Below are 16,526 nucleotides of genomic sequence, written 5' to 3'. Positions count from 1 at the left end.
TGTGTGTGTGTGTGTGTGTGTGTGTGTATATATAATTTATTTTCATTTCAGTTTTAGTAATTTTAGTATTTCAACTTTATTCAGTTAGTTGCTAAGGAAACATTTCTCATTTTAGTTTTAGAACTTAAAATGTAGAACTTTAACTTAAATTATTTATTTCATTTTTAGTTGTATTTTTTATGTGTATATTTTCACATATACACATATGTTTATTTTTTTTATGTGTGTATATATATATATATATGTATTGCTATTTAGCTTTTAATTATTTCAGTTTAGTTTGAGTTATTTTAGTGTTTCAACTTTATTTGTTATTTGCCAAAATATTTCTCATTTTATTTTAAGTTTATTTTAAACTATGTTTTTATTCAACTTTTTATAAACATAACAATATACACATAGCATTTACTTAAAATATTAATACTTAAAAAACGAAATAAATAAAAAAATGGATAAATTAATATTAAATAATAAAAAAAAAAAGAAAGAAAGACAGAAGAAACCGTTAATAACTTAAAATAAAAACAAATACATAACTACAAAAAGCCCCTTACAACATTTTAAAAATCAAGCAAATACTTTTTGATTACTGCCCAGCTTTGTTGGAAATGTCAGATTTTAACTGTAAATCCGCAGTCATTTTCTTAATATATATCTGATTCAGTCTCTATGTCCATTCTGTCAGAGTATTAGTTTACGTTTTGAAGTTTCAGTGCTTTAAATGTATTGTAATTTATTGTAGCTCAACAAAATCTCTCTGGATTTTCCACAGTCTGCCAAGATGTTCAACTATGCCGGCTGGAAGAAAACTTGCGATTCATTGTTTGTGATTTTTGCTGCTGTATTCCTGGTTACACGCCTGGTTGTGTTTCCCAGCAAGTAAGAACTTTAAACTCTTTAAATCATGAAGTATCAGATGACATTGCCTTCAGTTTCTATTTCAAAACACTTCACTATTAATATCACTTTATCTATTTCAGTAGCTGTAATAGAAATAGGCAGCTCTTAGATTTGGTTCCTTTGCATTGTTTTTCTCAGTGTTTAAGCATGTGTCTGTGTGTGTGTGTGTGTGTGTTTTCTCTCCTGTAGGATCATCTACACCACTCTGGTTTTGTCTATGGAAGTGTTTGAGCCGTTTATGGGGTATTATTTCTTTAATGCGCTGCTGCTGGTGCTGCAGACGCTGCACATTTACTGGGCTTATCTCATCCTCAGAATGATCTACAAGTTTCTCTTCTTAGGGAAAGTAAGTCATTCCTTCCGTCCATCATATCTGCAAGTCCCAGAAACTATTTAGACACTCGTACTGTATGTCTGAATTAAATTACCTAACAGTGGTATTTTAGTATTATATACTGTCAGAGTATTTATTGATATTATGAATAAGCTTTTATTTTTATATTTTCAGTTTTCGTTTCAATTGTAGTTTATGTTTTGGAAGTTCTGTTATGTGCTTTTGTCTTTTTTTATTAGTTTTTGTTTTTTATACAAATATTTCTATTTGGCATTCATTTATTTTGATTTCAGTTTTAGAATTTTAGATTTTTAGAATTTCAACTCAAATGATTTATTTCAGTTAGTTTTATTATTATTTGTATGTTTTAATCATTTTTGTGCTTTTTCATTTTTATTTATTTATTTTTAGTTTGTTTCAGTAATTTTAGAACTTCAACTTAAATCATTTTATTTACATTTACTTTTATATTGTTATTTTAATTTTGAAAAAAACGAACAACTTTAAGTTTTAGTAATTTTGCAGTGCTTCTGTCATTTTTATTACTTTTTGTTTTTTATATACATTTCTTTTTAGCTTTAATTTATTTTAATTTCATTCTTAGTTTTAGTAAATGTAATACTTCAACTTAAATTATTTATTTCAGTTAATTTTACTTTTATATGTTGTACATTTTAATTAAGTTTTAGTACTTTTGTTATGTGCTTTTGTCATTTTTGTTAGTTTTTTATGCGTGTATATATTTTTCTTTAGCTTTAATTATTTTTTATTTCAGTTAGAATTTTAGTCATTTTAAATTAATTTAAATAATTCATTTCGGTGAGTTTTATTTGTATATTTTCAGTTTAATTTTAATCTTAGTTTAGTTTAATGTAGTATTAGTATTTTTGCTTTTTGTCATTTCTATTCGTTTTTGTGTTTTATTTTTCTATTTAGCTTTTATTTCAGTTTTAGTTTGAGTAAGATCAATATGTCAACTTAAATTATTTCTGGTAGTTAGAAACATTTCTCATTTTCGTTTAAATTTTGCATTTTATTTTATGTATTTCAGTTACCAAAAAACTATTTTTATTATATTTAGTTTTAGTTAACAACAACACTGCTGCATGCATACATAACAAAATATGTGATTTGTGCTCAGAGGAACTTTTCTCTCTCTTTTTTATTGCATGAACTAATTTCAAAAGCATTGCACATTGTGATCAATTATTTGACTGACACACACTGGTGAATTCAAATAAATCTTTGACCAGTCTCACTTTGACCTTCTCTGCTCCAGCTGGACAAGGACGAGCGCAGCGATGTTGAAAGTGAACCAGAGGAGGAGGAGAATGAGGAAGAGGATGAGGAAGATTGGTCTTCCTGGAGGAAGAGGAAGGTGGTTCTGGACTCCAGGCTGGCGATGCTGAGCTCCAGCTGTGTCTTAAATAACTTGACGAATCAGAAAGCCGATGCGAACAGAAGACTGCCGAAAGCCAGATAGCAGCGAGCGCTGAGACGTGCTACTCCTTCATCCACACTGAGATCATCAGAAACAAATACACTGTACTTCAGGAACACACTTAACTCTCATTTACACCAGTAACCAGCTCAAGCATCAAGCACTTATGAGGGAGAGGCAGATCAAGGACTTTCTCTTTATTTAGTCACACCTCATATCACTACTAAAAGAGTAGAATTGAATGGAAATAAAAAGACTTGCTGACGTGTGCATTTAGTTCATGACAGATCAGCAGTGCAAACCCATATCAGTAATGTTCAGTCTGTAATAAATAGGCTATAAATAACGTTTAACTGAAAATACTCTGTATTTATTGTGCACTTGTATGATGAAAATACTCGGTTTGAAATGAATGATATGTTTTGTAAATATAGCTGTAGATTTCATTTTGAACATGTTTTAATGTCCTCTGGTAGAATATATGAATATATTGTGAAATATCTTGCCTTGTCTTTTTCTCTGTATACATATTTTACTTTACACAAAAATAATTTATTATTTATATAAATATTGTGACAAATCACACCACCGTTTTAATTCTACATATTAAATTATATTTAATAATAATCTCAGAAATACACATATAGACACCAAACGTCACCCAGATTCACAGTATACACATAATAAATAACAGCTTGTCCCAGAAATGCAGAAACCGATAATGCATTTATATAAAACCAGCACAGACCTTATTTTAGGAGCTTTAACTCTGATTCTGAAGAGCTCGCATCCTGATGAATGCGCTGATATAATGTTTATATTGGTTTGAAAACCCGTTGTGTGGCAGCGGCGCGCTGCGGTTCCGCTCCGCTCCTGCAGGCGGCGGTAAAGCCGCTTTAACGCTCAAAGACACGCGATCTTCGCGCACGAGGAACGCGTGGTTCTTTTTCCGCCCGGATCGACAGCGACTGCGAGGGTGAGGATTACCGTCCGCGCGATTGTTTAGTTTTGACGTCTTTTCTCTCCTTATTCACCCTTATGTTTGTTTGAGTGTGTACATGAGATACTTACGTTCGTGAGTGGAGCGATTAAAGCTGGTTATGCGGTGGATTTAGACGCGTTTGTGTGGTTTGAAGGGGCGAGTGTGTCATGGCGGCTTCTGCCATGTGTGACAGAAAAACACCAAACCCACTAAAGCGACAGAAACCTGCAATGCATGCTTTTTACGTGATCATGCACATTATTTAGCTCTATTTTATAACGTTACTGGGTCTTTTAGCGTTTGAATGACATAAAACTGATTTGTGATGCGCAGTAAAGTCAGATGCTGATCACTAATTGGTGTTTTTGATATCATTCATTATATATATCACACTATATGGCAATTCCATGGTATCTTAAGTTGCTATGGGTCATGGCCAAAATCACGGAAGTACCATTGTATTACAGATGCTGATTTGTTACTGAAACATGGTATAAATGAAAATAACTACATGTGCCAACAGGGCAAAATTATTGTATTGCACCATTTTTTTGCTGCTTCTGTTTCTGTGATGATCCGTGCACGTGACAGATGCTGATGCTTGATGCTCTCATTGACTCTGAAGGATGTTGACTGTCTCTTTTTCTGTGTGACAGTGGCAAAATGCAGATCTTTGTGAAAACTTTGACCGGTAAAACCATCACCCTCGAGGTCGAGCCCAGCGACACCATCGAGAATGTGAAGGCCAAGATCCAGGACAAGGAGGGTGTGTATGAGCTTCAGGGGTGTCAGTGAAGAAAACAGGCTTTCTGTGGGTCCTAAACTCTTAATTTGCCCTTCCACAGATGAAGGCCACAGGCCTTAAAATGTCTTTTAGGTGCAGAAAGTCTTAAATGTATTGCAAAAAAGGAAAATTATATATATATATACACATACATACACACACACAAACTGTTGAAATTTTTTTGGAACCTGTGATACTTTTTTCAGGATTCTTTGATGAATAAAAAGTTCAAAAGAAGAGCATTTATTTAAAATAGAAATATTTTCTAACAATATACACTACAGTTCAAAAGTTTGGGGTCAGAAAAATTTTATTCTTTCGTTTTTTGAAAGAAATTAAAACTTTTATTCAGCAAGGATGTGTTCAGTTGATAAGAAGTGATGTATATTGTTAGAAAAGATTTATATTTTGAATAAATGCTGTTCTTTTTAACTTTTTATTCATCAAAGAATCCTGAAAAAAGTATCGCAGTTTCCAAAAAAATATTGTGCAGCACAACTGTTGATAATTCTAATAATAAATCAGCATATCAGAATGATTTCTGAAGATCATGTGACACTTTATACTGGAGTAATGATGATGGAAATACAGCTTTGCATCACAGAAATAACTTATATTTTAATGTATATTAAAATAGACCATTATTTTATATTGTAATAACATTTTGCAAGATTACTGTTTTTTTTTCCTGTATTTTTTATCAAATAAATGCAGCCTTGATGAGCAGAAGAGACTTCTTTAAAAAACAATACAAGTATTTTATTTTATATCTGTATTTTTATTTTCTAGTACAATACATCTAAACATCTTTAAATCAAGATACATTTACTTGAGATGCAAACTGAAGATGTGAAGTTGTTTTCTAAGGAATTAAACCAAATTAAGTGAGTATGCTTTAAACAATACAGGTATCTCAGTGGGGAATTACATTTTCAAATTCAGTTTTTTTTCTAAGCTCATTGGCAGATATTTCTTCTTTTTATAAAAATGTGCTCACTTCATTTTGATACATTTCTCAGAAAAGAAAACTTAAGTCATTTTGCTTCTGAAGTAAACATATCTTGATTTAAGTATCTTGAAATTTTCACTGGAAAACAAGACAATTACTAAGGAAGTTTTGTTTGCATGGGTTTATTCCTTAAATTTTGACTTGGTCTGATAAAGATCATCTTGAAGTCTTCTATTTACCTTCATAAAACTTGCAGAAACCCTGTATAAAGATATAAGCTGAATTAATCATGTTCTGCTTTCTGGGAGAAAAATTGTTAGTTAGTGGTCTTTTTTTCAGACCACTAACATGTCTTTCATTATTTATGTTTATTTCTTATCTATTTTTTTCCATTCTTCAGAGCACTAGCATGTCTTTATTTTATCCTCAGGCATCCCGCCTGACCAGCAGCGTCTGATTTTCGCTGGCAAACAGTTGGAAGACGGTCGCACGCTTTCAGACTACAACATTCAGAAAGGTGTGTAAATACTGGACTGTCTTTAAATAGAAAAGCACTCTCGTGCACATAACATCTGCTGTTGCTCAAGAGCTCCTGTGTTTGTTCGGCTGATGTTTGTGGTTTTTCTCAGAGTCCACCCTGCACCTGGTGCTGCGTCTCAGAGGAGGCATCATCGAGCCGTCCCTCAGACAGCTGGCCCAGAAATACAACTGCGAGAAGATGATCTGCCGCAAGTAAGAGCACACGCTTCACTTCTAACATCTAGTGATGGACTCCCGTGTAGGGCATGTGTTGGTGATGGTTCAGTGTTGTGTTGAATGTAAGGATAATGAAGCCATGTTCTCGTCTCAGGTGTTACGCCCGTCTGCACCCACGTGCCGTCAACTGCCGCAAGAAGAAGTGCGGCCACACCAACAACCTGCGTCCCAAGAAGAAGCTGAAGTAGACTGGAGCATCGATGTGTTTCAGGAGCTTTGTTCAAATAAAATGTTGCTGAAAGCAGTTGCCTGGAATTTGTTTGTTCATTTGCCAACTATTGCACTTTCATCATGTTCTTTTCCTTCCGTGTAAAAAAAATGAACCTTAGAGATGCCCATTATATTTTTCTAACCATTTTGTCTTCATACTTCCCTGAGGACATTTTCAAGTGGATCCAACGTAATCACCGTTTCAGATTTTGGAAACTTTAAATTTTTTGGTTAAAAGGTTTTGTAAATCTATTACATTTTGTACATTTAAAACAAAACATTGTGAAATGCTATAGTTGTAAACCTATAGTTTGTGCAATGTTTAGTCACAACAGCCCTAGAATATGTCGAATCCGACAAAATGGGGATGTTTTTGCATTTGTTTTTTAAAAGTACAAACCATTTTAAGTCAAGCATCTGTTAAAGTTTTTTTTTTTTTATGCAGACAGTAAAAATGTCTCGCATGTAAGCATTTCATATAGTATGCATGATTTAAAAAATGTTATATGGTGTAATTGTACATTTAGAATACCATGAAGTACTTGAGATTAAAAGTATGGACTTTCAAAAAACAAAACAAAAAAAGCATTTTAGTCGGTGTTAACGAGTTTAGCTTGGGTGTTAATTTAGCAACTGAAATACAAAATAAGAAAATGTAAGCATATTTAAATGAATCAACATTTTGTGTTTGCCAGGGATTTTTTGAGCATATGTAATGCAGAAAATAACTAAATCACTGCTAATTAAATATAAAACGAATTTATTTTGCAAGCTTAATATCTAATAATAATAGCTGCTAATATTGGATTGTCCATTAAACAATGAAAATGTAAAAGTGAAGCATTTTAATGGTATGAAGTTGAATCTCCAAACTCAGTAATTTTTAAATGACTTACGAATCTATGAACAATGCATTTAAGTTAAAATTAAGCACATTTGCTTTGGTATCAAGTGAGCAAATGTGCAAAATTTAAACATTCAAATTTCTTAACATTTTGCTTAAATATTACTTTTGCCTTTATTGACTTGTGCACAGAAAACTAAGAATTCACAAGTTTTGAAAATGCATTTTAAGCATGCATTTGCTGGGGCAATAATTGAGCAAATATGATATTTAAAGCTATGCATATTTAAATCAGTCTAACTTAACCATTGGTTTAAATATTACTTTTCCAGGATGTCTTGCGCACATGTAAATGCAATAAACCACACAGGTAATTCAATGTAAAACAAATCTATTCAGCAGGTTTGCTTTCAGTTCAGAGAAGATGATATATTGTGAGTCTTTGCTCTGGAGTTTCCAGCTGATTGCGTTAGCCGGTTGGCACAGTACGACTCTTACTAGAGTAGAATGAAATACCGTCATCATCGTATAATCAGCCTGTCCAGAGCTGCAGGAGGAACCGAAGATGCGTGTGGGGAAAATAAGGCTCTGGCATCAGAGTAAGACACTGGATCACTCACAAGCAGAAATGTTTGTCCTTGAAAAGAGTTCTTGCCACTTTCTCCAAATCAAATCACACATGCTCTCGTCGATTATACAAAGCAGTACACATACTCAAGTACTGCATGAAGAGAGAAGAAATATAAAAGTAAACACCTGTTTATTTGACCCTATATATGTATAAAGCACACAAATACAAAAGCTCGTGCTGTTCGTGCCGAACCCTGCGGATTGAGAGAACACATAAAAACAGGCTGTTGGCACTTAACATACTGCGGTCGGAAGCCACACGAGCGGCTTTCTTGTGCTATAATAAAGATACTGTATAATGCAACATCCAATACACAACTGTACAACCATTACAGCCTACGATTTAGAGAAACAGTTCAGCCAAAAATGAACATTTGCTGAAAATGTGCTTTTCTTCAGGTCATCCAAGATTAGGATGAGTTTGTTTCATCAGATTTGGAGAAATGTAGCATTGCATCAGTGTCTCAGCAATGGATGCTCTGCAGTGAATGGGTGCCGTCAGAATGAGAGTCCAAACAGCTGATAAAAACATCACAATAATCCACAAGTAATCCACAGCACTCCAGTCCATCAGTTAACATCTGGAGAAGACAAAAACTTAAACAAGTCCATCATCAAGACATTTTAACTTTAGATGGTTGCTTCCGGCTCCATAATCCATAACATTGCATTTTTCAAGTGAATTTTTTTTTTGTTGCATTAAGAAAAACAACTTAGATGTTTTTTCCAGAAAAAAAAATTCTAAATGATGCATTTTGTATTGTAAAATGCATTGTAATTGAGCAAATATAATACTTAGCAAAGTTGTGATAAATCTAAATCTCATTTAAACCATTTGTTTAAATATTACATTTTCCAGGATTTTTTTTTAGCGTTTGTAATTGCAATAAATCACATGAGCAATTCAATGTAATTCAATACACACACACTCCTGTACAGAATTTAGATAGCACAGAAATGTGATTTTTTTAAAACTAAATTATTAAAATTGAAACATTTGAACATTAACAATTTAGTAATGTTTTGAATATTTTAACTATATAGTATTTAAAATAAAACCATCATATAAAATGATAATTGAATGTAGATAAAAAAACAATGCAAAAAAAAAAGAGGGTAAAAGATAAAAATCACAAAAAAAGGGCCAAAAGTAATAATAATAAAAAAAAAATCAGAAAAAAAGAACACCTACAGTGATCAATCTCTATACAACTGTTTTGGACTGGAGTGGTGTGGATTACTTGTGGATTACTGTGATGTTTTTATCAGATGTTTGGACTCTCATTCTGACGGCACCCATTCACTGCAGAGCATCCATTGCTGAGACACTGATGCAATGCTACATTTCTCCAAATCTGATGAAGAAACAAACTCATCCTAATCTTGGATGGACATTTTCAGCACATTTTCATTTTTGCCTGAATGATTCCTTTAATCAAATGAAAATTTGAAGCCTTAGAGCTGCACAAAGCAACTACACTAGATGCATTCAAGCACATTCATGAATCCATTGCTCAATGAAGAACTACAGCTATTCTTAAGTATAAATTCCCTCACGAGTTTAAGGGATCTTAATGTTCTATCATAACAGAATTGTTGATTTCTACCTACTCATATATTTCTGCCAATGCAGCTAATATTTGATGCTTTATATCAGTGCTGTCGTCTATACTAAGCATTCCACAGTATGAACACATAGAGGCGCCACATTCAAGCTGGTCTTTGGTTTCCTCTCACTCCCAGCTGAGAAACTGAATCAGAAAAACAAACTCAACGGCACAAAAGCTCATTCATGACTTTCTAAAATGGTAAACATCATTTCCACTCATATTTTTCCACTCATATATCTCCCAAAAGCTTGAGGCGTTTGAGCCACTAAGGTCTTTGCTACAAATTAGTTTTGGTTATGAACTAAATCACACATCATATTCATTAAACACTCATGATTCAATTAGATTTCGATTCACAGAGTCAAGATTCAATTCCAAACAGAATCAATTTTTTATCCTAATCCTTTAAAGTGCTAGTAAAAATTCATTTGATTTTGACATAACAGCCATTCATGCTCAAGTTTAATGTTTCAGAAATGTGTAAATTATTACAAATAATATACATTTTTAAATGATTAAAATATTAAATTGTTATAACTATATAATATTTACTATTAAAATAATCATTTCAAATAATTGAATGTAGATGAAAAATCGCAACAAAAAATAAAGAAATCAGTAGTCAATCTTTATAATTTTTTTAACCTGATCTTTTTAAGTGTTAATTTGACATATTTGTCAGTTAATTTGACTTTGACATAACAGCCCTTCATACTGAAGTTGAATGTTACAGAAATGTGTGACAATTTTTCAGCTAAATTAAAATAATATGATTAAAATATTATTTTAGCTATATAATATGTATAATTAAATAATAATTCAAAATAATAATTGGATATAGATGTAAAAATGGAAAAACAATCTTATACAATGTGTTTTTAACCTAATCTTTTGAAGTGTTCATAAAAATTTATTTAACATTGTCATAACAGCCATTCTCGTTAAAGTGAAATTTTACAGAAGTGTATGAATTTTTCATCTAAATTATTATTAAAATATAATAATTTTTTATATTATTAAAATTGTATTAAATTACTATTTTAATGGTATATTATTATATATAACTAAATAATAATTTGAAATAATTAAATGCAGATGTAAAAATGCCAAAAATAAATAAATAAAAACATTTACACAACTTGTGTAAATAACTTATGTTGCACTGAACTTAATTATCAATCCTTTAAAATAACATTTTTGTGAATTAATCCAGAATCGTTTGTGATGCATTTGTGAATACATTTTTTTCAGCCCTATTTTTCATGATGTGTGACCTTTAGCATGGTTTAAAAGAAAAATAATTACGAAAAAAATCATACTTGTGATCCTGTAAAGATGTCACACAGCACTAGTGTTTCTGTATCAAAAATAAAGCGTACCGTAGCAACACTGTTCGTGATCTGCCAACTTAACATCCTCAACACTGAAGTTATTGCTAGACTGGAACAGAAAGAGCGTTTCAGTGCAAATTCAAGATGAACGAGAAGAAAGCAGGGTCGCACTATTTATTGATGAGCTTGACCAGACTCTGCCGAAGGTCGTTGAGGTCGAAGATCTTGACGTCGAGGATCTGAGCGACCCTCTGCACCTCGTTCTCGGCGCGCTCGCGATCCTCCAGCGCAGACACCAGGGTTTGCTCAGCGCTCTGCACGCGCCGCTCCAGCTCAACGTTACGCATCTCCAGCTCCTGAAACACATTCAGACACACCACAGAGATGTCCAGGGTCAGATCTCACCAGAACCTTCACAGTAACTAACCCTCTACATTTGGAAAATGCCTTCTTAGAAAACTCTCACAGTCAATTAAACAAAGCAGTTGCATACTGAAGTACTGCAGGAGGAAGAAATATGTTTTTTAAATTAGCTTTTTGAAAGTATTTGTAAAAATGTTTTTTTTTTTACTTCTGTAGATGTTACCGAAAAGCGTGATGCTTATTTTAATAATAATTTAGCTTAAAATTATTATTTTAGTTATTAAAATAGTAATTTAATGTAAAATATTCCAATTAAGCAATAACAGCATTAACAGTCAATCTTCATACAGCTTTTTTTCACTGTTACATAAACATGCAAGTTGAACGTTACAGAACTGCATGACAATTTTTAAGCTAAATAATTATTATAATAAATTTTAATGTTATTAAAATATTAAATTAAATGTTATTTTAATTAAATAATCTAAAAGAACAACTTTGTATGAAATATGTCATTTGTAAGCTAAATTATTAATATATAATAATTTTTCATATTATTAAAATATTATAAATATTTTTAATTAAACGAAATCATTATTATTTGAAATATACTTATAATAATAAAAACAAATTTTAAGGTTAAAAAATGTGTAATTATATTTATGCCATTTCTGTGACATTTTCATTTTCATGTGTTGCATAGGTGTGAAGCATGCACCTGCAGTCTGTGAATGGCTTCTTCTCTCTCCGGCTCCAGCTCGTGGAAGTTGGACTTCTTACTCTGGAGAATACGGATCTCCTGAAATGCAATAATGTGCAGAAGCATATAATCCAGCGAGGCCTCACTGTGTTTAGTGTCTTATATGCAGGAGTTTGAGGAGATGATTGCAGTAACTGGACTAGTGTGTGTGTGTCTGTGTGTCTGTGTGTCTGTGTGTCTGTGTGTGTGAGAGTGTGTGTGTGTCTGTGTGTGTCTGTGTGTCTGTGTGTGTGTGTCTGTGTGAGTGTGTGTGTGTGTGTGTGTGTGTGTGCGCGTGTGTGTGTGTGTGTGTGTGTGTGTGCGCGTGTGTGTGTGTGTGTGTGTGTGTGTGCGCGTGTGTGTGTGTGTGTGTGTGTGTGTGCGCGTGTGTGTGTGTGTGTGTGTGTGTGTGCGCGTGTGTGTGTGTGTGTGTGTGTGTGTGCGCGTGTGTGTGTGTGTGTGTGTGTGTGTGCGCGTGTGTGTGTGTGTGTGTGTGTGTGTGCGCGTGTGTGTGTGTGTGTGTGTGTGTGTGCGCGTGTGTGTGTGTGTGTGTGTGTGTGTGCGCGTGTGTGTGTGTGTGTGTGTGTGTGTGCGCGTGTGTGTGTGTGTGTGTGTGTGTGTGCGCGTGTGTGTGTGTGTGTGTGTGTGTGTGCGCGTGTGTGTGTGTGTGTGTGTGTGTGTGCGCGTGTGTGTGTGTGTGTGTGTGTGTGTGCGCGTGTGTGTGTGTGTGTGTGTGTGTGTGCGCGTGTGTGTGTGTGTGTGTGTGTGTGTGCGCGTGTGTGTGTGTGTGTGTGTGTGTGTGCGCGTGTGTGTGTGTGTGTGTGTGTGTGTGCGCGTGTGTGTGTGTGTGTGTGTGTGTGTGCGCGTGTGTGTGTGTGTGTGTGTGTGTGTGTGTGTGTGCACACTCTCGCCTCGTCCTTTGCCTTCAGCAGGTTCTCCAGCTCCTCCAGGGATTGAGTGAGCTCGTCTTTTAGCATGTCGCTGGGTCCCTGACCGCCGTGAGCCTCCAGATCCGCCACCTACAGACACACAACAACTCATCTGTCAGAGCCGTCATTACACTGATGATGCCTGCAATTAACAGAGCACGCTCAGATACACATCTGCCATGTGCAAAAGTCCATAAAAAGTCCTTCAAATCCAACTGATTTTATTCATATTACCCTGAACTGCAAAGGCCCAACAATATGTGAAATCATTAACATGACTTACAGTAGAACAAGGACAATTTTGGGCCAAAATATTGTAGTTTGATTGAACGCATGATCTTTCACATGAAAAAAAAAAAAAAATTGAACCTATATATTTTGCTCCTCATGATTCAGACAGATTTGATTCATTGAGTCAAGATCAAATTCCAAAATGATTCCTCAATTTTACCTAATATTTTAATGTCAATTTTAATTATTTTACTTTTACATAACAGCTTAAGTGAGATGTTACAGAAATGCATTTTAAACAATATATGATTACAAAAAAATTAAATTTTAATACAAAATTATTAGTAGTATTAAAAAAACAAATGTAAAAAAAAGAAATGCAAAAAATGTTCATAAAAATATTTGTCCTCTAAATAATAGTCATTCATGCTTAAGTGAGATGTTACAGAAATGCATTTTTAAGCATATAAATGATCTTAAATATTACTATAATGACACTTTAACATTAAAAAGCAAAAAAAATGTGTAAAAATATATTTACTTTGTACATACATCAATTACGTTTACATTTAAGCTAAACTATTAAAATGCAATCATTTTAATATTATAAAATTATTGTTAAAATAATTAGATGTAAAAAAAGCAAATATGTTGGTAAATATATATTTGACTTACATAGATGTTACAGAAATGCATTTATAAGCTAAATTATTAAAATAAAATTTTTATATGATATTAATATTATTAAATTATTACTCTAATTATTGTTCAAATAAATTAATGTAGGAATGAGTGTGTGTGTGTGTGTGTGTGTGTGAGTGTGTGTGTGTGTGTGTGTGTGTGTGTGTGTGTGTGTGTGCACACTCTCGCCTCGTCCTTTGCCTTCAGCAGGTTCTCCAGCTCCTCCAGGGATTGAGTGAGCTCGTCTTTTAGCATGTCGCTGGGTCCCTGACCGCCGTGAGCCTCCAGATCCGCCACCTACAGACACACAACAACTCATCTGTCAGAGCCGTCATTACACTGATGATGCCTGCAATTAACAGAGCACGCTCAGATACACATCTGCCATGTGCAAAAGTCCATAAAAAGTCCTTCAAATCCAACTGATTTTATTCATATTACCCTGAACTGCAAAGGCCCAACAATATGTGAAATCATTAACATGACTTACAGTAGAACAAGGACAATTTTGGGCCAAAATATTGTAGTTTGATTGAACGCATGATCTTTCACATGAAAAAAAAAAAAAAATTGAACCTATATATTTTGCTCCTCATGATTCAGACAGATTTGATTCATTGAGTCAAGATCAAATTCCAAAATGATTCCTCAATATTACCTAATATTTTAATGTCAATTTTAATTATTTTACTTTTACATAACAGCTTAAGTGAGATGTTACAGAAATGCATTTTAAACAATATATGATTACAAAAAAATTAAATTTTAATACAAAATTATTAGTAGTATTAAAAAAACAAATGTAAAAAAAAGAAATGCAAAAAATGTTCATAAAAATATTTGTCCTCTAAATAATAGTCATTCATGCTTAAGTGAGATGTTACAGAAATGCATTTTTAAGCATATAAATGATCTTAAATATTACTATAATGACACTTTAACATTAAAAAGCAAAAAAAATGTGTAAAAATATATTTACTTTGTACATACATCAATTACGTTTACATTTAAGCTAAACTATTAAAATGCAATCATTTTAATATTATAAAATTATTGTTAAAATAATTAGATGTAAAAAAAGCAAATATGTTGGTAAATATATATTTGACTTACATAGATGTTACAGAAATGCATTTATAAGCTAAATTATTAAAATAAAATTTTTATATGATATTAATATTATTAAATTATTACTCTAATTATTGTTCAAATAAATTAATGTAGGAAAAAATGCAAAAAAAAAAAAAAACTATACCACTTGAAAGTGAACACTGAGTACATATTTATTTTGCTATCCTGATAATGCACAACTTGAATCATATTTTTTATTAATGATAAAATGAATATATATTTTTTATAAAATTATATAATATTTTTAAACATTAAATATCATTAAATAATTTTAGCTATTATTAAACTAATAATGAAAAAAACCTACTAAAAACACCAAAAGCAGTCAATCTCTATACAATTGTGAATCCTGTGTAAATATAGTACATTTAGGCCATTTCTGTGCTAAACTAAACCGAATTATTAATACTTTATTAATTGAAAATCTGATTAAAATTGTGCAAAGTCTGATTTGAATGACTGAAATATCAGTCTCTTCAACAACACACAAAGCATCATGTGAGTTCAGAAGAGTCTGAATACAGTATAAAGTCCATGTTTTATGTCTCTTTCGTATGAAAGAGAGCTGCGTGATGGACCATTGTGGCGTTTCTGAGAAACCTGTTTGAAAACAGTCATTATGCTTGCAGAACTGGCTGTTCTGGCAGGAGTCTTTCTAAGAAACAGACTCTTGTTGATATGACAGTGAAGACGAAGCCTGTGTGATGTTTTGAGGCTCAGATGCTTGTTCATTTCTCTACAAATTCTGTTCTGCTTCAGCGTAAAATCATTTGAGAACTTCACTCGGACCGAATCTGCAGCATAATGGCCGTCATAAAGCCCCGCTGCTGACCTACATACACATTCAGTGATTATTCAGGCATTATATTTGAATAATGCATTACAGCTGACAGTAAAGGACAGTAGAAGGGAAACTATGCTGAGCGTTTCACGCCGCGCTTTAACCAGGTGTGACACGACAAGTCATATTTCTGTCCATCATCAGTAATGCATGAGTATATATTCACAAATGACCAGATCATATTAGATGGTTAATATACAGCTACAGTATACTACTGTTCAAAAGTTTGTGGTCGGGTTTTGAAATAAGTCACCAAAGCTGCATTTATTTGATATATGTAATATTGTGAAATATTATTACAATTTAAAATAACTGCTTTCTGTGTGAATATATAGTAAAATGTAATTTATTTCTGCGATCAAATCTGAATTTTCAGCATCATTACTCCAGTCTTCAGTCACATGATCCTTCAGAAATCATTCTAATATGCTGATTTGCTGCTCATTTTTTTTAAATCAATGTTACAAAAGTGCATTTTAAAGCTAAATTATTATTCAAATGTAAATAAAAGATAATATTAATAATAAAATATTACGACATTGTTTTTATTAATAAAATAATGAAAAATCTGAAAACATTAGTAAAAATTATGCAATTTTATTTAATTATTAATAATATTAATTATTTTTATTAATACATACATTTTTAAAAATACATTTTAATTAAAACATTTTTTAAATGAAAATGTATTAGGATTTTTTTGTTAAAAATGTAAACAAAATAAAAAAAAACCACAGGAAAATATATTAATTTTTTACATAAGTGAGATGTTACGGAAACACATTTTTTGAAGCCAAACTATTATTAAAATATATTTTTTACATATTAATATGATTAAAT

The 16,526-nt window shown here is 32.5% G+C and overlaps 3 protein-coding genes across 4 annotated transcripts in view; 2 read left to right on the top strand and 1 right to left on the bottom strand.

Annotated features, from left to right (window-relative positions):
• The window catches only part of LOC107696307 (ceramide synthase 2-like), a 20,290-nt gene extending 17,181 nt beyond the window's left edge, over positions 1-3,109 (top strand). The window contains exons 10-12 of the mRNA XM_016496597.1: positions 773-879; positions 1,090-1,246; positions 2,514-3,109. Coding sequence (XP_016352083.1) covers positions 773-879; positions 1,090-1,246; positions 2,514-2,717 — 468 coding nt within the window. The 3' untranslated portion in view covers positions 2,718-3,109. The remainder of the gene's footprint in view (positions 1-772; positions 880-1,089; positions 1,247-2,513) is intronic.
• Positions 3,110-3,571: 462 nt separating this feature from the next.
• Positions 3,572-6,390, top strand: LOC107696297 (ubiquitin-60S ribosomal protein L40-like). Its single transcript, XM_016496590.1, has 5 exons — positions 3,572-3,651; positions 4,314-4,423; positions 5,821-5,907; positions 6,020-6,122; positions 6,241-6,390. Exons 2-5 carry the CDS (start codon positions 4,321-4,323, stop codon positions 6,332-6,334), a joined length of 387 nt encoding a protein of 128 aa, XP_016352076.1. The 5' UTR covers positions 3,572-3,651; positions 4,314-4,320; the 3' UTR covers positions 6,335-6,390.
• A 4,302-nt stretch (positions 6,391-10,692) lies between these two features.
• Positions 10,693-16,526, bottom strand: part of LOC107696283 (homer protein homolog 3-like) — a 37,683-nt gene continuing 31,849 nt past the window's right edge. For both annotated transcript variants that reach the window (XM_016496579.1, XM_016496570.1), the window contains 3 exons: positions 13,904-14,011; positions 11,853-11,933; positions 10,693-11,127 (listed from right to left, as the gene is read on the bottom strand). In XM_016496579.1, the coding sequence (XP_016352065.1) occupies positions 10,942-11,127; positions 11,853-11,933; positions 13,904-14,011 (375 nt within the window). In that variant the 3' untranslated portion in view covers positions 10,693-10,941. The remainder of the gene's footprint in view (positions 11,128-11,852; positions 11,934-13,903; positions 14,012-16,526) is intronic.

Source organism: Sinocyclocheilus anshuiensis, unplaced genomic scaffold, assembly GCF_001515605.1.
Source record: "Sinocyclocheilus anshuiensis isolate Anshui unplaced genomic scaffold, SAMN03320099.WGS_v1.1 scaffold217, whole genome shotgun sequence".
In the NCBI taxonomy this organism is placed as follows: domain Eukaryota; kingdom Metazoa; phylum Chordata; class Actinopteri; order Cypriniformes; family Cyprinidae; genus Sinocyclocheilus; species Sinocyclocheilus anshuiensis.
The sequence above is the reverse complement of the archived record's forward strand: the minus strand, read 5'-3'. Positions and strand labels throughout refer to the sequence as shown.

What these genes read in the sequence shown, in the direction of transcription:
- LOC107696297 (XM_016496590.1), top strand. Translation starts at nt 4,321, where the DNA reads ATGCAGATCTTTGTGAAAACTTTGACCGGTAAAACCATCACCCTCGAG. An exon ending in AGACTACAACATTCAGAAAG is followed by an intron (nt 5,908 to 6,019) that starts GTGTGTAAATAC and finishes GGTTTTTCTCAG; the next exon opens with AGTCCACCCTGCACCTGGTG. An exon ending in GAGAAGATGATCTGCCGCAA is followed by an intron (nt 6,123 to 6,240) that starts GTAAGAGCACAC and finishes TTCTCGTCTCAG; the next exon opens with GTGTTACGCCCGTCTGCACC.